The sequence below is a fragment of the Mobula birostris genome, chromosome 14, assembly GCF_030028105.1.
Source record: "Mobula birostris isolate sMobBir1 chromosome 14, sMobBir1.hap1, whole genome shotgun sequence".
Taxonomy (NCBI): Eukaryota; Metazoa; Chordata; class Chondrichthyes; order Myliobatiformes; family Myliobatidae; genus Mobula; species Mobula birostris.
Window position 1 is genome coordinate 88,655,326 of NC_092383.1, and position 23,907 is coordinate 88,679,232.

General features: G+C 45.8%; 1 protein-coding gene across 6 annotated transcripts in view; it reads right to left on the bottom strand.

The window, feature by feature from the left end:
* Window positions 1–914: 914 nt before the first annotated feature.
* The window catches only part of LOC140210073 (solute carrier family 45 member 3), a 171,585-nt gene continuing 148,592 nt past the window's right edge, over window positions 915–23,907 (bottom strand). For all 6 annotated transcript variants that reach the window (XM_072278862.1, XM_072278861.1, XM_072278860.1 and 3 more), the window contains 4 exons: window positions 20,914–21,365; window positions 15,762–16,580; window positions 10,755–11,020; window positions 915–5,156 (listed from right to left, as the gene is read on the bottom strand). In XM_072278862.1, coding sequence (XP_072134963.1) covers window positions 4,716–5,156; window positions 10,755–11,020; window positions 15,762–16,580; window positions 20,914–21,082 — 1,695 coding nt within the window. In that variant the 5' untranslated portion in view covers window positions 21,083–21,365 and the 3' untranslated portion in view covers window positions 915–4,715. The remainder of the gene's footprint in view (window positions 5,157–10,754; window positions 11,021–15,761; window positions 16,581–20,913; window positions 21,366–23,907) is intronic.

Genomic DNA, 23,907 nt, shown 5'->3' on the forward strand with positions numbered 1-23,907 from the left:
CACATTGAAAGATGAATTTCACTCATTGTGTACTTAAGAATTGGTGATTTTGATGGAGAGTTAAATAATGGAATGAGAAATTAAAAAAAAAGAAAGCAAGGTATCAGAATAAGATGCTTAAAAGTCTTTTGGTCCGGCTTTGTACAGCAGTTTTGAAATGACTGCATGACTGTATATGCAGTATTACTCCAGAATACTAAACAGTCACCGTAGACAACCTCATCTCCTGTTGGTTCTATGAGCACCTGCAACAGTTTTGCACTGCCGTCGAACTTCGATGAAGTCAGCCACTTTACCATTATTCACGCCAGATAGCTCAGAGCTTACGTTGCTGAATGCCAACACAAAATAATCTGCAGATGCTGGGGTCAAAGCAACCCTGACGAAGGGTTCCGGCCCAAAACGTTGACTGATCGTTTCCATGGATGCTGCCCGATCTGCTAAGTTCCTCCAGCGTGTTGTGAGTGTTGCTCAATGCCATCTGTGCACTGGCACCCAGCTTAATTCTGCTTCCCATTCCCATTCCCATTTCAACATGCTGTCCGTGGTCTCCTCTACTGAATGAGGCCACTCTCGCATGGGAGAGCAACACTTCATGTTCCGCCTGGGCAGTCTCCAATCTGAAGGCTGAACATCAATTTCTCTAACTTATAATAATTTCTCTCCCCTCCACCTTCTCTCTTATTTCATTCCCACCTTCACCATTTCTCCTCACCTGTACGTCATCTCAGTCTGGTGTCCCTCCTTCTTCCCTTTCTCCCATGGTCCACTCTCCTCTCGTATTGGATTCCTTCTTCTTCAGCCCTTTTCCACCCGTCCCTTCCCAGCTTCTCATTCCATCCCCCCCTTCTCCATTTACCCACCTTTCCCCCTCACCTATTACCTGCCAGCTTGTACTCCTCCTCCACCCCACCACTTTCTTACCCTGGCTTCTTACCCCTACCTTTCCAGTCCCGATGAAGGGTCTCAGCCTGAAGCCTTGAATGTTCAACCATTTCCACAGATGCTGCCTGACCTGCTGAGTTCCTCCAGCATTTTGTGTACGCTGCACCGGTTTGATAGGTGTGCAAATCGCCCCAGCATTGGGGGGCGAAATGTTCTAAAGTCAGCGATAAGAACTTGGGAGTTTAAACAAGAGATCAAACGGGCTGTACGGTTTGCGGGATTTGAGTGCATTTTGGGAAAGATTATTCTGATGCTGGAACCCCTTGATACAGGGAATAGTTGAGATAAAGGCCATTGCACCCTTACACAGAAAATCGATTAATTTGATGCAAAAGCAGATCTATGAACACCAACTGTACAGTGGAGTGAGCCAGTCTAGCAAAGATAAAGACAAGAGATTCTGCCCATGCTAGAAATTCAGGGGAACACGCACAAAATACTGGCGGATCTCAGCAGGTCCAGCACCATCTATGGCAAGGGTTCCCGACCCATGGTCCGTGGACACCAGATCTGTGGAAAGGAATAAGTAGTCGACGTCTGAGTCCTGATGAAGGGTCCAGAACCGAAGCGTCAACTGTTTATTCCTCTCCATGGATGCTGCCCGACCTGCCGAGTACCTCCAGCATTTTGTGTCTGTTACTCTGGACTAGGAAGGGTCTGCCTGAGACACGATAAGAAGAGGGAAGGCTTCTGTGTTGTAAGCTTCAGGAACTCTTGTTTCTGCTTGAAGGCCTTCATTCACTCGTGGCTGGAGTGAAGATGTTGCTCCCAGTGAGAAAATCATTTCTTAAATCATCACCTGGAACATGACGGAGAAAACTACAGCTACTTCCATTTTCCTGTGGACGCCTGTTCCTTTATATATGGGAAATAAATTGTCACTGTACAAAATATCTCTACAATATAAATACAGTAATCATAGATCTTTAAAACAGTTGCCAGGTCAACAAATTTTAACAAAAATAGATTTTTAAGGCAAAATTATTAATTCTACGAAAAATAATATACCTTTGTTCCCCAGATGATTTATACAATTCTATAATTTAGCAATTGACTTACAGACACAAGCCAGATAGAGGTGAGTGATATGGACACCAACACACAGACGCTCTGCAAATCTGTAACAACCCAATTTGCAGGCAGAATAAGAAATGAGCATCAGCAGCAATTGGGACCAGGACAATACATTCCCAAGAGGCTACAGAAGAAATTATTGCCACTGGAAATTTGTTACAAGGACTGTCGTTGAAATGCGAAGGAAAACTCCACGGTTACCATTTCTCACCATTATTGGACGTGGGCCTTTTGCCTGAAGTATTTGGATTATTGAATGTTTGCACTAACACGAAAGAGGAAATTAAATTCATCTCGTTTCATCAGCTATCTTAAACCATTCACCTGCTAACACAGCAGTTAGCTTATTGCCTGTTGCTCTGTAGCTAAGTAGTCATTCGCACTAGGATTTTGGTGCTTAGAAGAATGATGCTGTAGGTTGGGGAAAATCACCAAGGGGGCAAGGTGACAACGTAGTTGTTTTCGTCATGGTAACTGACGATGGGGACCATGGACACAGATTGAGTACACCATGGTCTGGGAGGCTCCTCGTTCAAACATACTAGTCTCTGCTATACTGGAAAGGCAAATTTAGATGAGAAACACACACAAAATGCTGGTGGAATGCAGCAGGCCAGGCAGCATCTATGGGAAGAAGTACAGTCGACGTTTCGGGTCGAGACCCTTCGTCAGGACTAATGGAAAAAAGAGATAGTAAGAAATCTGAAAGTGGGAGAGGGAGTGGGAGACCCAAATGATAGGAGAAGACAGGAGGGGGAGGGATGAAGCTAAGAGCTGGGAAGTTGATTGGCAAAAGGGATACAAGGCTGGAGAAGGAGGAGTATCATATGACAGAAGGCCTTCGAAGAAAGAAAGGGGGAGGGGAGCACCAGAGGAAGATGGAGAACAGGCAAGGAGTTACTGTGAGAGGGAAAGAGAGAAGAAAAAAAAGATTAGGGATGGGGTAAGAAACTGTGTTACAGGGGTACAAGATGAACTACACTACTCCACTGTATCTGATTAAGGATGTGTGTGGCCTATCAACCAGAAGCAAGATCTCCACTGTTTCAAAGTCAAAGAAGGGAAATTATTTCAATAATACTTTTTTTTAAAATGTGGGTCAGGTATATCAGACTGATTACTTAGAAACCTCAGACTGTATTACAAAATGTTTCAGGGGGTAACTTGCAAGACAATTGGGTAGATTCAATGTCCTCATTGAAGTCCAATCTGAACCACTGAAATGAGCAAAATGTAAATGGTTGGCCGAAATTTCCAATGCAGTACTGGGTTTCCACAAGTGTTTACAACTCTGGGCACATTCCAACCTCATAATGTACCAACAACTGAGCTGTGCAGAGCTCAGTGATGTCAGTTCCTGCAGGTGTCATTTTAAAAGCTGAGGGAATGAGTAACAAGGCACACTTACGATTGGTGTTCACTCTCAGGGTTGCAGATGTTTAAACATCAGCCCTTCTGAATGTTGCATGAGAGATAAGTCATGATCATTAGGAATGCTTGACGTATAAACAGAACAGGTCCACTGCAATCAATACTCATTATCTCCCATCCAGTTTTTCATTGTGAAAATTTTCCCTTCAGCGCAAAGGAGATCTGATGTTACTAGCAGGTAACATAAAGTCAGATTTGGGCCTGGAATCAAAAATGTTGATCTTTTTCTTCCTTCCTTCTTCATCCCCTCTTTCTCCTCACTCTTCCCAGGTCCCTACCTGGGCAAGGAAGGAGCTGATCTCAGAAAATCTACATCCTCAAGTCTTGTCGCTTCGACCAAACCTATGAAGGGGGCCATTCTCCTTCTCACTTTGAGATTAGTTAGTTCATCCAAACTTATAACCTCACCAGTAGCTGCTATGGAATGAAATCAATGTCCCCAATGGGCTACCATATTGCACAGTTTGTAAAATGTGAAGACAAAGCACTGCTGATGTAAAGAAGACCTTCAGCCAACAGACTGAGCACAAGCAGTGCGCAGATTTTTAACTAATAGCATCAATTTAAACCACATTGAAATTAGTTCAGTCCACTAAGGTAATGCCTCTGGCTTGCCAGCCATAAAAACCCAGCAGTAGATACATCCTCTGAATAATTATGTCTCGTACCACATTCATTTATACCTGGTCTCACTGCAGGTCCTGGAAGCTACAAGGAAGCCTTATTATTGCACTTGGGCAAGTTTCACCCTGCAGGAAGCCTGTGACGTGAGGTCGGGTTTAATTGACCCACTTGTCTTTTGCATCACAAAGACCCATCGCAATCACGGCGTCGGTGGCTCTTCATTCCTTCTGCAGACGAATCAAATCTCCAGAATATGTTTTGGTTTATGTTCGCAGATGATTACAGGGGTTACACAAAGAGCCACATAACCCCACCAGATATTTGGATCACCTAGTAAACATAAAATGATCGGAAGCTTAAAGCCCGACTCATTACATAAAATGGTTTTACAAAGATGAGAAGCATGAACGGATCCAATTAAACATTAAATGTCCGTGCACCAACAGTATACAAAAAACTGTACCATGGACTAGATTCAGATGGAGTTTTAAGAGAGTGCAAATTGGTTTTTCTCTAATTATACCTTGCATTCTGCTTGTACCTGATAATTGTCATGCTGATAACATTGTGGCCAAACTCAATATCACTCACCTCCAACTGTTAGACCACCCAGAGCTGAAAGACAAAATCCCTTCATTGCATCACACTAAATACTTTTCTAAATCATTTTTATCAAAAACTATTTTGGTTGCAAAATAAAGAGCCACTGTCCCAAAGGTGGCAGCAGAGATCATGTAAGCAGTTACTGTCTGTGTAAACTGGACGATTGTGCCCATGAGCAGTGAGGGAATGACCTGAGAGAGGAGGAAGGCACTATCTAGAATGGCTAGGTCAAGACAAATCCCTCTTCCCATTGTGGCCTGTTCGACGTCGGCAGAAACCACCACCTCGCTCCGGCTCTGTGGACCTGCACTTTGGTCAGGCGGAGGCCCCTTGGCCATCAGCAGGGGAGCGGCCGTGACCATGCTGCCATTTTGATTGTATGACTTATGATTCAAGATTCCGTTTGGCGGAGATATTTTGCGGTCCACTTGGCAATTAGCATCTTCGAGTTCAGTAAACTTGTGCTTGCAAAAAAATACCTGCGCAAGGGGGAGGAGAACAGAAGTAAAGCTCATAAATCGGCGATGGACTAAACTTTATGGGGTCCTCAGCATCGAGGACATCTTCAAAAGGCAGTGCCGCTAAAAGGCGGCATCCATCATTAAGGATCCCCACCACCCAGGATGTGCCCTCTTCTTATGACTACCATCAGGGAGGAGGAAGAGGAGCCTGAAGACATACTCTGCCATCACATTTCTGAATGGACAATGAAGCAACCATGAACACTACCTGACTACTTTTGCTCTTCTTTTGCATTGCTTGTTTAATTTTATATATTTACGTTTCTTACTGTAATTATAGATTTTTTTTAATGTTTGGAATTGCAATGCTGCCTCAAAACCAACAAATTTCACAACATACGACAGTGATCGTAAACCTGATTCTGACCACGGAGGCGTAGCTCGGGGTATCGGAGTGCAGTGTTCAATCCCAACGTCCTCTGTAAGGAGTCAGTACATCATCCCCGTGACCACGTGGGTTGTCCGCTTTCCGGAGACATGCCAGTTAACTGGTCACTGTAAATTGTCCTGTGATTAGGCTGGAGTTAAACCAGGGGTAAATCGGGGCTTACTTGTTGGTGCGGCCTATCCCGCGTGGCACCTCTAAATAAATAAATGAATAAATTCTCACTTGCTGAAACATCATGAACAAGAAATGGGAAGACTCAACGGTAACTAATTTAGCTTCAGATGGGATTCTTTGAAAAAGTTGTGGGAAGAGTTGTCTTTGACAATGCTCTTTTCTCTTGCCCGATCCGGCCCTCGTTCTCCAATTCCCACCTCTTTACAAAAACGAGGCATATGAATGGATCCAATTGAACATTAGATAAGCCACAGCTATCCATACACCAACGGTACATGAACACTGCACTACATCCAGTCAATGGATTAGATTCAGAAATTAGGAGTGCTGTAGATCAGGAGTACAAGTGCATAGTTCCTGAGAAGTATCCTCAAGGTTGATAGGGTGGTGAAGAAGGCTTTTGGAAAGCTGATCTTCATCACAAGTTGGAATGTTATATTACAGTTGTATAAAATGTTGGTAAGAATCACTTTTGGGAGCATTGAGTTCACTTTTCATCATCCTATTATAGAAAAGACATCATTAAGCAGGAACCACTCAGCCGAGGGTCCCCATTTGTCTTGCATTCCATGTCACTGGACCCTGACCCTGATCTGTCAAGGACTATGTGGTGTCTGCCCACGCATCAGCCTCCCCACGTTCAACAAAGTCACGTGCAGGCGTTCTCCATTAAGTGAATTCACCCTAACATCCTGAATTAAGTCCCATGGTGATCAGCAAGTGGAAAGGGTGCAAGATTGAAGAGGCCTGGAAGCCCCTCAGGATACGTGGATCCCGGATGGGCCTCTACCTGAGGATCCACCAATAGGCAAATCCTTAGGAGAACATCTTACTTGACTTGAGTGATTGCACTATAATTACTGTGCTGTAAAGTTCTATGAGCCCAAAGTTCAAAGTACATTTATTATCAAATTATGTATACATTATACAACCTTGAGATTTGTCTCCTCACACAAAACAAAAAAACCAAAAAGAACCCATTAAAAAAAAGACCGTCAAACACCCAGTGTGGAGAGATGGAAAAAAACATTGTCCAAACAATAAAAGTAAACAAAAAGCGTTCAAAATGAAAGCGAGTCCACAGCCACGAAGTCAGGAGCAGGCCGAGCCGGCCACAGGCTCAGACTCAGTTCAGTGCAGAGCTGAGTAAATGTTGTGGAGCCGCGAGCAGAACAGGCCCGACCCACACACGTGAGGTGCAAAGGGAATTGGGAGACCTTGGGCAGGATTCCCTAAAGGTTAATTTGCAGGTCGGGTTGGAGGTGAGGAAGGCACATGCAATGTCAGCATTCATTTCGAGAGGACTAGAATACAAAAGCAACGTTGTGGTATTGAGGCTTTATAAGGCCTCACTTGGAGTATTGTGAACAGTTCTGGGACCCTCATCTTCAAAAGGATGTGGTGACATTGGAGAGACTGCAAAGAAGGTGCACGAAAATAATTCCGGGTTTGAAAGGCTTGTCATATGAAGAGTGTTTGATGGCTCTGTACTCACTCGAATTCAGAAGAATGAGGGGTGACCTGATTGAAACCTATTAGATATTGAAAGGCTTCAACAGAGTGGATGTGGAGAGGATGTTTCCTATGGTGGGAGAGTCTAGGACCGTAGGACACACCCTCAGAATAGAGGGGTGTCCTTTTGGAATGGAGATGAGGAATTTCTGTAGCCAGAGAGTGGTGAACCCGTGGAATTTGTTGCCACAGATGGCTGTGGTGGCCAAGTCATTGGGTATATTCAAGGCAGATGTTGATAGATTCTTGATTTGTCAGGGCATGAGGGGACATGAGGAGAAGGCAGGAGACTGGGGCTGAGAGGGGAAATGGATCAGCCATGATTTAAAGGTGGAGCAGACTCGATGGGCTTTATCTTATGGTCTTGTATTCTATCAGTTTATGAGATTACACTGAGGTGCAAGAAAAGGACTAATCAGAGCATTACTATACCATTAAGCTGCTATTAAAGTCTCTAGATATCTTTGTACACAGGCTTTCAGCCTCCGCCTATTAGATAGGGATATTTAAGTCAATTTAATGTACAAATGACTCCAAGTATTGATCTTGGGATGATCATAGAGTCAGCAGAGATGCTGCAGTAATAATTAAAAGACATCAAATATACTGGAAGAGGTCTTTAGTTAGTAATGAAATCAAGAGAAGTTCATTGTCTCTCTGCAAAGATGGACGTACGATTTTTAATTACACTTGCACTGAAATCTGGTCTTGAAATCTAGTTGGAATGAAATTTATGAAACAGAATTTCAGAAGCATACAACGTGTTTACATTATCACTCACTCACATCTCTAACAAGAGCTCGCATTTCTACCCTGGTTGGTTCTGCCAGGAATAACATCTGTGTAGCCTGATTAAAAAAACGGTATTTAAACAGAGATACGGAGTTAAAAATCAAAACAATAAAAATGAAATCATTATTGAGGAAATCAACAAGGGGGAGTTTTACAAGATCTCAGATTAAGGACTCATTAAAATGGAAGTACTTGATAAGGCAGAGGTCAATTAGAATTCTTTTGTAAGCGCTGATTTAAAATCTATGCAATGTAAAGCTGTGTGGATTTTTACGGAGAAGGAGAAGAGAAATATAACAAACTTAGCTGGAGCATTTGAATTCATAAAGAGTGAAGATACCAAGCTCAGAATTTTCATATAGTTGAAACCAGAAACAATCGACAGGCTCCAATTCACAGGATTGGAAGAGGGCACAGGGTTTGTAGAATCTGCCTGCCCCAGCATAGGCACAATCCTCCCCCAATGAGGACATCTTACAAAGCAGTGCCTCAAAAGAGTGGCATCCATCACCAAGGAGCATCATCGCCCTCTTCTCATTCCTACCAACAGGGAGGAGGTACAGGGGCCTGAAGACACACACTCAGTGTTTTAGGAACTGCTTCTTCCCCTCTGCCATCAGATTTCCGAACAGTCCGCGAACTCGTTACTCCTTTGTTTTGGATCTTTTATTTATTTTGAACTTCATCGTTAATTTTATCTCATTGCACTATACTACTGCTACAAAACAACACATTTCACCTCGTGAGACAGTGATAATAAATCTGATTCTGATGCAGCGAGCTGCAGGAGGAAACAGAGACAGAACTACAGTGGCTGAAGGACACTGAAGAAGTACAAAGACAGGAAATGCTTAAAGAGACAAGGACCAAACATAGGTAAATGGGTCTATCTCAGATCAGTATCTGGGCTGTTATAGACCAGTTGGGCCGAAGGGCCTATACCCTTGCTGTATGACTCAATGACAGATTGTTGGATTTTGGGAATTGAGTGTAAGGGGTAAATAGCCAGGAAAGTTGATCAGAATCAGGTTTAATATCATTGACATATGTCATGAAATTTGTTGGTGACAGTGTAATACATAAAATATACTATAATTATAATAAATAGTAAGGGCATCCGTTAGTCTTGCGAGACCATGGATCTGCGCCTGGAAAGTCTTCAGTCTCCAGGGTGCAGGCCTGGGTAAGTTTGTATGGAAGACCAGCAGTTGCCCATGCTGCAAGTCTCCCCTCTCCACGACACCCATGTTGTCCAAGTGAAGGGCATTAGGACCCATACAGCTTGGCACCGGTGTCGTCACAGAGCAATGTGCAATGTGTGATTAAGTGCCTTGCTCAAGGACACAACACGTTGCCTCAGCTGGGGCTCGAACTATAATTATAATAAGTATTAAAAAAAGAATTAGTGCATAAAGTGAGCAAAATTAGTGATGTTCATTGGATTATTGTCTGTTCAGAAATCTGATGACGGAAGGTAAGAAACTACTCTAAGCATGTTGAGTGTGTGTCTTCAGGCTCCTGCACCTCCTCCCTGATGGAAGTAATGAGAAGACGACAAGCAACACACATAAAAAATGCTGGTGGACACAGCAGGCCAGGCAGCATCTATAGGAAGAGGGACGGTCGACATTTCGGGCCGAGATCCTTTGTCAGGACTAATTGAAAGAAGAGATAGAAAGAGATTTGAAAGTGGGAGGGGGAGGGGGAGATCTGAAATGATAGGATAAGATAGGAGGGGGAGGGATGGAGCTAAGAGCTGGACAGTTGTTTGGCAAAAGGGATATGAGAGGATCATGGGACAGGAGACCTGGGGAGAAAGAAAGGGGAGGGGATCCCAGAGGATGGGCAAGGAGTTATAGTGAGAGGGATAGAGGGAGAAAAAAGAGAGAGAGAGAAAAATAAATAAATAAATAAATAAATAAATAAATAAGGGATGGGGTACTAAGGGGAGGTGGGGCATTAACGGAAGTTTGAGAATTCAATGTTCATGCCATCAGGTTGGAGGCTACCCAGGCAGAAAATAAGGTGTTGTTCCTCCGACCCCCCCACCTCCCCTTTGTACCCCATCTCTTATTCATTCATTCATTCATTTATTTATTAATTAATTATTGTTTTATTATTTTTCTCTCTCTCTTTTCTCCCCCTGTCCCTCTCACTATAACTCCTTGCCCATCCTCTGGGCTCCCCTCCCCCTTTCTTTCTCCCTATCTCTTCTTTCAGTTAGTCCTGACGAAGGGTCTCAGCCTGAAATGTCGACTGTACCTCTTCCTATAGATGCTGCCCGGCCTGCTGCGTTCACCAGCAACTTTTATGTGTGTTGCTTGAATTTCCAGCATCGGCAGATTTCCTTGTGCTTGAGAAGAGGACATGACCTGGATGCCAAGGGTCCTTAAAGGTGGTTGCCACTTTTTTTGAGACAAGGCCTTTAGAAGAAGTTTTCCCTGACAGAGAAGCTAGTGCCCATGAGAGCTGAGGCCAAGGTCAGATCATTCTTGAACAGGGTTGGTATTGAGGGGTCAGATGATCTCCTTACTCCTATAACCCCACTTATCCTTTCCTTGCTCCAGATTCTCTAGTCCAACTTTGCATTTGAAATCCCTTGTCACTGCTGCCGTTCCAGCCCATTTAAGAGAAAGCGCATGTTGTGGTAATGACTCAGGGAGTAACGTATCGAAAAGCTGCCCACCAACCTGTTTTTCCTTGTGATAAAGTGAGTTTAACGTATAGGGCAGGATCTGCAGCGTTGAATACGTAAACCCTGTTAACGCAGACATGGCTGTGACCAGGACCACACTCTTCGAAAGGCACATGATGATGGCAGAAATGGTGAAGAAGGCAATGCTGGCGAGGTACACAGCTTTGGTTCCAAACCTCGTAACCAGCTTGTCCATGATTGTGGAGCAGAGGATGGAGAACGCACACTGCAGGAAAAGGCCCATGCTGCCCATCCGAACACCTGCAGGAGAGAAGCAGACAACAGCCACTCCAGGACATGTAACCAATGCGGACCCCTTAGAAACTGCACTAAGCTTTGGGATCTTCACCTAGACTAGCGGGCGTAGCGGTTAGCAAAATGCTTTACAGCACCAGCGACCAGGTCCAACGTAAGGAGTCAGCACTTTCTCCCCATGACCACACGGGTGCTCCAATTTCCTCCCACATTCCAAAAGTGCACAGGTTAGAGTTAGTGAGTTGTGGGCAGGCTATATTGGTGCCAGAATCATGGTGACACTTGCGAGCTGCCCCTAGCGCGCCCTTGGACTGCGTTGGTTGTTGATGCACACAACGCATTTCACTGTGTGTTTCAACGCGTGTATGTGACAAGTAAATCTAATCTTATCTGGTAAATTGGTTGAGAAGTTAATTGGTCATTTTAAATTGCCTTCTGATTAGGCTAGGGTAAAATTGGGGGTTGCTGGGCAGCATGGCTCGAAGAGCCGGAAGGGCTTATTCTGCACTGTATCTCAATACATAAACAACAGATGGAGCAAATTGCTCAGCAAAGTGCATCTCAACCTAACCATGGACTTTTTACTCTCTTCCCATCTGGTAGGCACTCCCGCACCAGCAGGCACAGGAAGAGCTTCTTCCCTGAGGCTGTGACACTGCTGAATCTCTCATCACAGCGCTAAGCAGTATTGCACCCATATTGTACTGTCTCAGTACTTTTATATTTGTGTGCTGTAGCACTTACTTTTTATTCGCAGTTATTTTGTAAATAACACTATTCTTTGCATTTCTGGTTAGATGCTAACTGCATTTCATTGCCTTTGTATCTGCACTCGGCACAATGACAATAAAGTTGAATCTAATCGAATCTAAAACAGTCATGGCAGATCAGACTGTAACCTCAACCTTTCCTGAGGTAAATCTCTCACCCAACACAGCACGCTCAAAGTCTCGAGGCAGCCTGCTCTGGGCTTGGAGGCCTGCCTGTGTGTGTCGGGGGGAGGGAATGTGGTTTGTTCTGCTGTTGTTTATGGGAAGAGTACGGCCCGCGGCCCACAGTCTTTGTTGTATGTAGGCCGTGTGTCGTTCTGCTGGACGTTGGAGGCATGAGTGACAACAGTTGTACGCTGCCACCCCCAGCACATCCACGGGTTCAAGACTCGACATGGTTTATTGTCAATTTTTCAGTAAGCGAATGTAAAGGAGAACAAAATGATTGTTACTCTGGATCCGATGCGGCATAAAAACCAAACACAACAAGCATAAAAAACACAATAACTCAATCCATAAAACACAACATACATTAAGTGTGGCTGTGTTGGTTTCTAATGCAAGTGACACATTTCACTGTACGTTTCACTGTGAATGTGATTAATGAATAAATCTTAAGAGCAAAGAAAGCAGATATTACAGTAAACTATCACTGAAACAACAGAATAATTCACGGAGTCATAGAGCAGTACAGCACAGGCCCTTCAGCCCAATTGGCCCATGCTGGCCACAGCCTCCTCCCTGCTAGCCCCAGTTGCTGCATTCAGCCGGTCACCCTCCCCTCCTTGTACCTGTCCAAATGCTTCAGAATCCAAATTCCAATGGGCTTTGCCTTTTGTTGTTCTAATTGTGTTGTTTCTTGTAAACATTGAGTATAATTTGTGCTTATTTTATGTTCTTGTGAATGCTGCTTATATGACGTGGTTGTAAGCTTTTCATCGCATCTGTAACTGTGACAATACACCCCTTCAGAAAAATGCTGTCAAAGAAAAATATAACATAGAATCATAGAAATACAGGCCCTTTGGCCCACAAAGCTGTGCCAAACATGTCCTTACCCTAGACCTACCTAGGCTTAGCCATAGCCCTCTATTTTTCAAAGCTCCATGTATCCATCCAGGAGTCTCTTAAAAGACCCTATTGTTTCCGCGTCCACTGCCGCTAGCAGCCCATTCCACGCACTCACCACTCTCTGCGTAAAAAACTTACCCCTGACATCTCCTCTGTACCTACTTCCAAGCACCTTAAAACAGTGCCCACTCAAGCTAGCCATTTCAGCCCTGGGAAAAAGCCTCTGACTATCCACATGATCAATGCCTCTCATTATCTTGTACACCTCTATCAGGTCACCTCTCATCCTCCGTCGCTCCCAGGAGAAAAGGCCGAGTTCACTCAACCTATTCTCATAAGGCATGCTCCCCAATCCAGGCAACATCCTCATAAATCTCCTCTGCACCCTTTCTATGGTTTCCACATCCTTCCTGTAGTGAGGCGACCAGAACTGAGCACAGTACTCCAAGTTGGGTTTAACCAGGGTCCTATATAGCTGCAATATTACCTCTCTGCTCTTAAACTCAATCCCACAGTTGATGAAGGCCAATACACCGTATGCCTTCTTAACCACAGAGTCAACCTGCGCAGCTGCTTTGAGTGTCATATGGACTCGGACCCCAAGATCCCTCTGATCCTCCACACTGCCAAGAGTCTTACCATTAATACTATATTCTGCCATCATATTTGACCTACCAAAATGAACTACCTCACACTTACCTGAGTTGAACTTGTACAAAACTAGTTACTTGTAGCGGCACCAAGTTTGAGCGATTGAGCGTTAACGTTTGAGGTGTCTCTAGTGCAACACACCCGGCCATAATCTCGATATCCGCACTGGATCTGGTGTAACCTGCTCTGCTGTCACTGAGCATTCTATCATGAAGCCCAACCCTTGACAAGAGGTGACAGGGGCAGGGAGAGGGCAACACCTTCAGGTAGTTCACCATCTCCCACACTGGCACTGGGTCGACACCGAACCGCCTGACAGGAAGGTACGTTCTGTCCTGATGCTGCAAACTTGATTCCAGGTTGTTAGTAGGCATGGTGGAATTGTTCGAAATCGGACCTTTGCACACCTGCTGACTATTGAGTGTCTGGCTCTGCCTGCGAGTGGTGTGGTTTGATGGTAGGTTTCTGGTGGGAAGGTGGGAGGGGAATGTGGGCTTTTAAAATTTGTTGCAAACACGAAGAAATCTGCAGATGCTGGAATATCAAGCAACACACATAAAAGTTGCTGGTGAACGTATCAGGCCAGGCAGCATCTCTAGGAAGAGGTATAGTCGACGTTTTGGGCCGAGACCTTTCGTCAGGACTAACTGAAAGAAGAGCTAGTAAGAGATTTGAAAGTGGGAGGGGGAGGGGGAGATCTGAAATGATAGGAGAAGACAGGAGGGGGAGGGATGGAGCCAAGAGCTGGAAAGTTGGTTGGCAAAAGGGATATGAGAGGATCATGGGACAGGAGGCCTAGGCACAAAGAAAAGGGGGAGGGGGGGAAAAAGCCCAGAGGATGGGCAAGGGGTATAGTGAGAGGGACAGAGGGAGAAAAAGGAGAGAGAGAAAAAGAATGTGTGTATATAAATAAATAACGGATGGGGTACAAGGGGGAGGTGGGACATTAGCGGAAGTTTGAGAAGTTAATGTTCACGCCATCAGGTTGGAGGCTACCCAGACGGAATATAAGGTGTTGCTCCTCCAACCTGAGTGTGGCTGCATCTTTACAGTAGAGGAGGCCGTGGATAGACATATCAGAATGGGAATGGGACGTGGAATTAAAATGTGTGGCCACTGGGAGATCCTGATTTCTCTGGCGGACACAGTGTAGGTGTTCAGCGAAATGGTCTTCCAGCCTGCATCAGGTCTCGCCAATATATAGAAGGCCGCATCGGGAGCACCGGATGCAGTATATCACCCTAGCCGACTCACAGGTGAAGTGTCGCCTCACCTGGAACGACTGTCTGGGGCCCTGAATGGTGGTGAGGGAGGAAGTGTAAGGGCATGTGTAGCACTTCAAAATTTGTCTCCTATCTATCTTATCTCTGTTGGGGTCCAGTATCTTCAAATCCATGTGTCCGCTGGAAGCAGGAGGTTGAAGGTGGTCTGCCCTGGGGTTAGAGGACTGTGGACGTGGATCGGAAGGGAGAAACAGGGCTTGTTTTGCGGTTGTTGTTTAGTACGGTCTGTTTGTTGTGTTCTGCGTTGTTCTGCTGAGCATCGTGGGCGTGCTCTGGAATGTGTGGCAACACTTGCCGGCAGCCCCCAGCACATCCTCGGGTGTGTTGGTTGTTAATGCAAATGACAGATGTCACTGTACGTTTCGATGTGCGTGCAATAAATAAATCTGAATCTACACACCGTGGCCACTGACAATATTTTTGTATGTTTGTGGCCTTCTGCTGTTGCAGCCCATCCTCTTCAAGGTTTGATGTGTTGTGTACACCACTGTTCTAACGTTTGGTTATCTGAGTTATGGTTGCCTTCCTGACAGCTTGCACCAGTCTGGCCATTCCCCTCTGACCTCTCACGTGAACAAGGCGTGCCCAAGGTATATGCACAGAACTGCCACCCACTGGATGTTTTTTTTTTGATTTTTGCACCATCCTCTGTAAAACTAGAGATGGTTTTGCATAAAAATCCCAGGAGATCCACAGTTTCTGAGATACCCAAACCACCCTGTCTGGCACCAAGAACCATTCCGCGGTCAGAGTCACTGAGGTCACATTTCTTTCCCCGTTCTGATGTTTGGGCTGAACAGCAACTGAGCCTCTTGACCGTGTCTGCATGCTTTTACTCACCGAGTTGCTGTCACGTGACTGGCTGCTTAGATACTTGCGTTGACGAGCAGGTGCGGAGGCGCACCTCATAGAGTGGCCGCTGAGTGCATGCGCTGCCAAATTCGAACGGCAAGTGCTGTGCAAATCACCTACCTTCATCATAGCGCAGTCTGGCTTCACTGCCCGGGCGGGCATTCGGGATGCCCTGGTAGAGTCCTTCCCCCACAAAGTCCGTGTAGAACATCATGAAGGTCATGAGGGCCATCCAGCTGTAGAACTCGGCCACCACCAGCTGGCGGGTCACCTTGGGAATGCGGCAGTACAAGTGGTACAGTTTGGGGATGAAAGTGCAACAGTTCTTCAGTACAAGGAGGGAGTGCCTTACACGCCACACAGTACTCATGGTGCAGCCACAGTGCCTCGACAAAGGCTTCATGGCTTCCTTTGTTGAGATGTCCACCAGCACGTCCGCATTTTTGGAGCTCTCTTCGGAGACAAAGAAAGTGGCAAAAATGCACACGACAAATATGGCAGCCAGAAGCGTGAAGAGGCAGTCCTCGTGTCCACCCAGGTAGGCGGAGAGGGAGGTCCTTCTCCAGTCTATTGCTGTCAGGAAGTAACCAATACAACCTCCTAGGCTGATCATGAAGGAATACATGGAGAAGGCCTGCCTACATTCCTCGGTGTCGTGGAACAAGTCAGAAAGCAGGGCCTCCAGCGGGGTGAAGCAGACTTGGCCACAGAAGTCCAACATGCAGATGCCAACGATGAGGAAGATGACATCCACCGGGTAGTCTTTCAGGCTGAAAGCAGTGGCCAGGCGGCCGGCGTGCGGGATAATGAAGAGACTGAGAAGGACACCGAGGCAGAGACCCCAAATGAAAGGGCGTCGGCGGCCATATCTACTCGTCCAGTGGTCGCTGGCTGACCCAATCATCGGGACAAATATCAGTCCGAGGACTGGCCCAATTCCTGTGGAGAGATGGCACCAGCAATTAAAATATGCCCAAAGGAAATGTACCATCATTAAGGACCGCACTACTGGGACTCATTTCTCATTGGCGGGACAGTACCACAGTGGTTAGCGTATTGCTTTACAACGTCAGCTTCCACCAATTGAGGTTCAATTCCCGCCACCGTCTATGGGGAGTTTGTACCTTCTCCATGTGACCGCATGAGCTTCCTCTGGGTACTTTGGTTTCCACCCACATTCGGGTGAGGGTTAATGAGCTGTGGGGATGGAACTGGACTCTCTGACGGTGGTGTTGGAAAAGAGGATGCTGTCTAAGTTGCATGCCATCTTGGTCAATGTCTCCCATCCACTACATAATGTACTGGGTGGGCACAGGAGTACATTCAGCCAGAGACTCATTCCTCCAAGATGCAACACAGAGCGTCATAGGAAGTCATTCCTGCCTGCGGCCATCAAACTTAACAACTCCTCCCTTGGAGGGTCAGACACCCTGAGCCAATAGGCTGGTCCTGGACTTACTTCATAATTTACTGGCATAATTTACATATTACTATTTAACTATTTATGGTTCTATTACTATTTATTATTTATGGTGCAACTGTAACGAAAACCAATTTCCCCCGGGATCAATAAAGTATGACTATGACTATGACTATATTGCTGTGGAAGCGTAGCGTAATCCTCACTGATCTGATTTGACCCAAACAACACATTTCACTGCATATTTAGATTTACACATGACAAATAAAACTAATCTTCACTCTTTTACCACTAAGGAGGACATACAGGAGCTTGAAGACTAAACACTTTAGGAGCACCTTCTTCCTCTGAATGATTTCTGAATGGTTCATGAACACCACCTCACTATTCAGCCCCTTTTCTGCACTATTCATTTATTTTTTATACATTTCTTATTGTAACACTAACTTTTTTTTCCTTATTGATTGCATTGTACTGCTGTCAGAAAGCAACAAACTTCACGACACATGTGAACGATGTGAGCCTGATTCTGGTTCTGGGTAGGACTGGGGGGGGGGGGTGTTGTAGAGCAGAGAAAGTACATGGTCCCTAGGCAGTGGTAGACTGGGTGTTGCATGAGGATTCTGGCACGCTGCCCTTCATCAGCCTGAGCACTGTATATAGAAGACGGGAAGAAACCAAGGAAGACACCCCAGTTTGTGACACATGTTCATACCACTGGACCCGGAATTCTGTGGTCGAGAGAGTGGAACTGCCCCAGTGTACTGGCTTTTCCACTTTAAGAAGTCTCCCGCACAGGTTTCCTGTCACTGTCGGACAAGCACCATTGTAAAAGACACTTTGCCTATGTAAGTGTCTGACTAAGTGCCTCGTAAGTACAGTAATTATTTTTGATTTCACCATCTCCTCTGGTAGAATATTCCAGATATCAACCATAATCTGTGTTAAACAAACGTACACCTCTGATCCCCTTTATAATGCCTTCGACTCACCTTAACCCATGTTCCCTTGTTTCTGGTACCTCTGCCATGAAAAAAAGATTCTGTCTCGCATAATCTTATGCACCACCCCTCACGTCACCTCTCAGCCTCCTTCGCTCCGGGGAAAACCAGCCCAGCCTCTCCAATCTCTCCTCATAATTTAAGTTCTCCCATCTAGACAACATGCCGGTGAATTTCCTTTGCACTCGGTCCAGGGGGCTTTCTAGGTCTGTATTTTATTTCAAAGTCTGCCCCAGTCAGTTCAGATTGGAGCCCAGATTAATATCCTAGAAAATGTCAACTAGTGTATGAAGAAAGCCATCCTCCAGTCGTGATGAGACCACATGGCTTGTGACCAAACTTCTAGGCTTGTGAAAGCCTCGAGGCCAATGGCAGCAGTAGCAAAAACACCCGCAAAATGATGGCAGAGCTCAACATGTCAGGCATGTAAACAGTTGATGTTTTGAGCTGAGACCCTTCGTCAGGCCTGGAAAGGAAGGCGGAAGAAGTCAGAATATGAAGGTAGGAGGAACAGGAGATGATTGGTCAAACCAGGTGGGGGGGGGGTGTGAATGGGAGTATGAAGGGCCTCGGCCTGAAATGTCAACCCTTTATTCCCTTCCATAGATGCTGCTTGACCTGCTGAAATTTTGTGTGGGCTGCTCAAATCAGTGATAGGCAGATCCCTGGGAAGATTCAAGAAATGGAATTCAAACACTCGCGCCCATTTTATGAACGCAGTGAATAAAGCAACCTCAGAACAATACAATTCCCATTTGGGCTGTGGCAATTTTGCTGGGTCCAATTTGCACTGCTATCCCACTCCCGCCGGAACCTGACCACCGGTCCAAATGAATGGAGAATTGGAAATTTACCCTCACACGTGGATGCTGGACCAATCTGATTGTACTTTGGGGAAGGATATCCAATAACTCACTAGATAACTGGGACAGGCTTGCGTTAACTAGCAACAAACGAACTCTTTTCCAACAGAAACTGGCTCTTGAAATAACTAGTAGTAGCTCTCTTTAGAGCAGGATTATCCACCTGGGGTCTTTGGACCCCTCGGTTAATGGTAGCAGCCCAGGGCATAAAAAAAATTGGGAACCTCTGCTCCAGAGAAAGGCCAAAAAACAAACAGACAGATCTTGAGGTCCACATCTATAAATCTCTCAAAGCTACCCTGCCAGTTGATAGGGTTATTAAGAAGGCATACAGAGTGCTGGCCTTCATTAGTTGGGGGGTTGAGTTCAAGAGCCACAACATAATGCTGCGTCTCTACAGCACCCTGGTTAGATTACACTATTGTGTTCAGTACTGGTCGCCTCATTATAGGATGGATGTAGAGGCTTTAGAGAGAGTGCAGAGGAGACTTACCAGGATCCTGCCTGGATTAGAGAGCATGACTTATGAGGAAAGGTGGAGTGAGCTAGGGCTTTGCTCTTCAGAGTGACAGAGGATGAGAGGCAACTTGATAGAGGTGTGTAAGATTTTAAGAGGTATAGACAGAGTGGACAGGCAGCACCTTTTTCATAAGGTGTCAAGAGCAATCCAAGTGTGAAAGCTGTAAAAATCATTCAGCCAATGGGGAAACATTACAACACAAAGTTAGGAGTTACGTGTTCAAAGTTAGCATAGTGGTTAGCACAGGGGGCTTCCTAATCCTTTTTATGCTATGGACCAATACCATTAAGCAAGGGGTCTGTGGACCATAGGTTGGGAGCCCTGGGTTAGCAGAGCATTTAACACCTCCAGTGATCCAGGTTCAATTCCGGCCACTGTCTGTAAAGAGTTGATACTGTACGTTCTCCCTGTAACCGTATGGGTTTCCTCCGGGTGCTCCAGTTTCCTCCCAACTTCTAAAGACCTACAGTGTAGGGTTAACGAGTAGTGGGCAAGTTATGTTGGTGGCAGAAGCACGGCCACGTCCCTGGCACATATGTGGATTGTGGTCACCGTTGAAGCAAATGGTGCATTTCGCTCTATGTTCCGATGTACAGTACATGTGACAGATAAAGCTAATCTTTATTTTATTAAGAAAAGGAAAGGGATGAGCAAAAGGACTTTTCTGAGGAAAAGTCGTCACTTTGTGCTTCTGGACAGGAGCAGAAAATTCCTAGCTGTATTAACCAACGGTCTGCAGACTCTTGCCAATCTGACACTCACAGTGCTCAGTGACCAGCAGCAACAGTTTACATTTTTTCAAAATACTCTACTTGTTAGGGAAAAGTTGTGCAGGGCATTGGGACCAATTGAAAAGCCTATTACAGAATTTGGCACAGAAATGTTCTCCGTGAAGCCTCTGTGGTGCATTGGGAACACGACAGACGGCGGAAACTAGAATTCAGAGTTGCACACAAAACGCTGGAGGAACTCAGCAGGTCAGGCAGCAATTTTACAGGGGAATAAACAGTCGACGTTTCAAGACGAGACCCTTAATCAGGACTGCTTCATCGGGACACTGGAACGCGGAGCAACACACAAAACGCTGGCGCAACTCAGAGGGCCAGGCAGCATCCACAGAGGAAAATGGACAGGGAACGTTTTGGATCAAGATCCTTTGTCTGGGCTTACTGAGAGCGTTGCACGGCTGGCACAAGAGCAATACGGATGGCGGGACTATGACCAGGGAGTGCTGTGTGGCTGGATGGGCAGAACCAAAGAGGGACTGCAAGAATGGCAGGGCGGGGACATCATTAAGGAAACACCACGCAGCTGGAGATCAAAGTGAGCAGGTCCTACAGCAAACCTCCACACTCTCTCTAAAGCACTCACATCCTATAACAAGGCAACCAGAACTACACACAGCACTCTAAGTGTGGTCTTACCAGAGTTTACATGCATCAAAGTATTGTGGTAATACTCAACTCACCCAAGACCATGGTCATATACTTCTCCTGGACTCCAGCCTCGAGGAGCAGAGGGGGCACAAAGGTGATTCCAGCTGCCACACAGATCTCCAGGCCACACGTCAGCGAGTTCAGCAGCAACAGCTGGGACCTCTTCCTGTGGAAAAAGAAATTGGGCTGGGGCTTCTCCATCACAACCGCCAGGCGTCTAGATCGTGCTGGAGGAGACAAAGTGCAGAATCAAACTTGCTTCGTCCCACTTTACAAATGTCCTACAACTTTCGCCGTCTCGAACACCACAGAAGTGGAGAGTTCTTGGCACTGTGGGCATGGCACAGAACAGCCCCATGTTCAGGCAGGCATGATCCAGGAACACCCATCGCCAAACTGCTGACGAACACAGACCATGGTTTCGGTGAAAAGGGCATTAACCTCCCCTCGCTTCAGGACGGTCAAGAAGTCAGTGATGGAATCTCTGAAAGAAAAAAGAAAGCTATTTTCAGATTCAAATTCAGATTTGTTTCTCACTTGTACATTGAAACACACAATGAAATGTGTCACGCAAACACGAGGAATTCTGCAGATGCTGGAAATTCAAGCAACACACATCAAAGTTGCCGGTGGACGCAGCAGGCCAATACTCAGGTTGGAGGAACAACACCTTATATTCCGTCTGGGTAGCCTCCAACCTGATGGCATGAACATTGACTTCTCTAACTTCCACTAATGCCCCACCTTCCCCTTGTACCCCATCCATTATTTATTTATATACACACATTCTTTCTCTCTCTCTCTCCTTTTTCTCCCTCTGTCCCTCTCACTATACCCCTTGTCCATCCTCTGAGTTCCCCCCCACCCCCCTTTTCCTTCTCCCCGAGCCTCCTGTCCCATGATCCTCTCATATCCCTTTTGCCAATCACCTGTCCAGCTCTTGGCTCCATTCCTCCCCCTCCTGTCTTCTCCTATCATTTTGGATCTCCCCCTCCCCCTCCCACTTTCAAATCTCTTACTAGCTCTTCTTTCAGTGAGTCCTGACGAAGGGTCTCGGCCCGAAACGTCGACTGTACCTCTTCCTAGAGATGAAATGTGTCATTTTGTGTTAACAATCAACACACGCAGGGATGTGCTGGGGACAGCCCGGAGGTGTTGTCACTCATTCCAGTGCCAACATTGCACGCCCACAACGTTCAGCAGATCAACACAAGCAACAACAGAACTCCTACAAAAAGTTGCAGATATAGTCCAGTCCGCCAACGGTAAAGTCCTCCCCACCATCGAGCACATCCGCATGGAGCGCTGTTGAAAGAAAGCAGCATCCATCATCAAGGACACCCACCACCCAAGGCTATGCTCTCTTCTCACTGCTGCTGTCAGAAAGAAGGTACAGGAGCCTCAGGACCCACACCACCAGGTTCGGGAACTGTTATTACCCCTTACCCACCAGGGTCTTGAACCAGAGGGGTTACTTCACTCACCCCATCACTGAACTGTTCTCACAAACTATGGACTCACTTTCAAGGACTCTTCATTTCAGGTCCTCAATATTTATTGCTTATTTATTTATTAGTATTATTTCTTTTCTTTTATATTTGCACAGTTAGTTGCCTTTGTACACTGGTTGTCTGTCCACCCTGCTGGGTGCGGTCTTTCATATTCCTTTTCATAGGTTTTCTGTGTATGACCGCAAGAAAATGAATCTCAGATAATACTTTGATAATAAGTTTACTTTGAACTTTAAACAACATTAGAACAACTGCACATACACCCTTTACCTCCCACTCATTCACACTCCAACCCCAGGACAGGCTGCCTCCGGGCCTCCAGTGGACCTGCAGACATCAGGCCTCTGACTTCCACCAAGCCTTTAACTTGAGGCTTGACAGAATCTCCCCGTAGGCTGTCCGAACTAACTGACCATTCACCGCCGCTTACCACGTTCGGTGTTCGCAATGTAGTCTCATCTAAACCGTAGATCGGGTCATCACTTTGCATTCCAAGTGTAGGAATAACCCTGACCTTCCTATAGACTCAACAGATTCTGCAGATGCTGAAAATCTTGAGCAATACACACACACACACACACACACAAAATGCTGGAGGAACTCAGCAGGTCAGGCAGCATCGATGAAGGGAAATGGGTGACGTTTTTGGCAGGGACCTGTTGAAGGGTCTGTGCCTGAAAAGTCTTGAAGAAGGGTCTCGGCTCGAAACGTTGACTGTTCTTTCGTTTCCAAAGGTGCTGTCTAACCTGTTAACTGCCTGTCACTTTAATTCTCCCCCGCACTCTCACCCTGACCTGCATGTGGCTTCATTAAATGTTACGATGCGGCCCAACAATACTATTGGCTCCTGGTTTGGCATTTGACAGTCTACGTGTTGCTTGCACGCTTTTCGCCATTTGTGTAATCTCTTTTTCGCACGTTGGGTGCTTGATTTTCCCTTGAACTCGTTCCATGGTGTTTCGTTGTTTCATGGCTGTCCGTGGGAGGATGGATCTCAGAGTTGTATTCCGTATACGTACTCTGATCATAAATGTACTTTGAACACAAGCTTGAGGAACAAAATCTCATCTCATCAGGAGCCTCCTGAGCTCGAATTTCAATTCTCCAACTTTCCCTCATTTTTTTCTGTTGTATGCCATCTATCTGTGATATTGGGTCCGGTTATTTCTCTCCATTGTTACAGTCCGACCTGGTGGACATATTGTACAGCTATTAGCAACACAGAACACAAACAAGAATATTCACCCCCAAACGGCTTCATTAAATCCCTGACTTGCTCTCACTCTACTGAAGCTTTTCCATCTGTCCTGTTCACCACACCCCCATCGTCTCCACTGCAACTTGAAATTACCTTTGTTTTCTCTCTCTTTGCCAGCCCTGAGGAAGGGTTTCTAATCTGAGATATTGATTCTGTTTCTCTCTCCACAGATGCTGCCTGACCTGCTGAGTGTTTCCAGCTTTTTTGTTGTTTTATTTCAGGTTTCAGTATCGGCAGTATTTTAAAAAATTTCATTT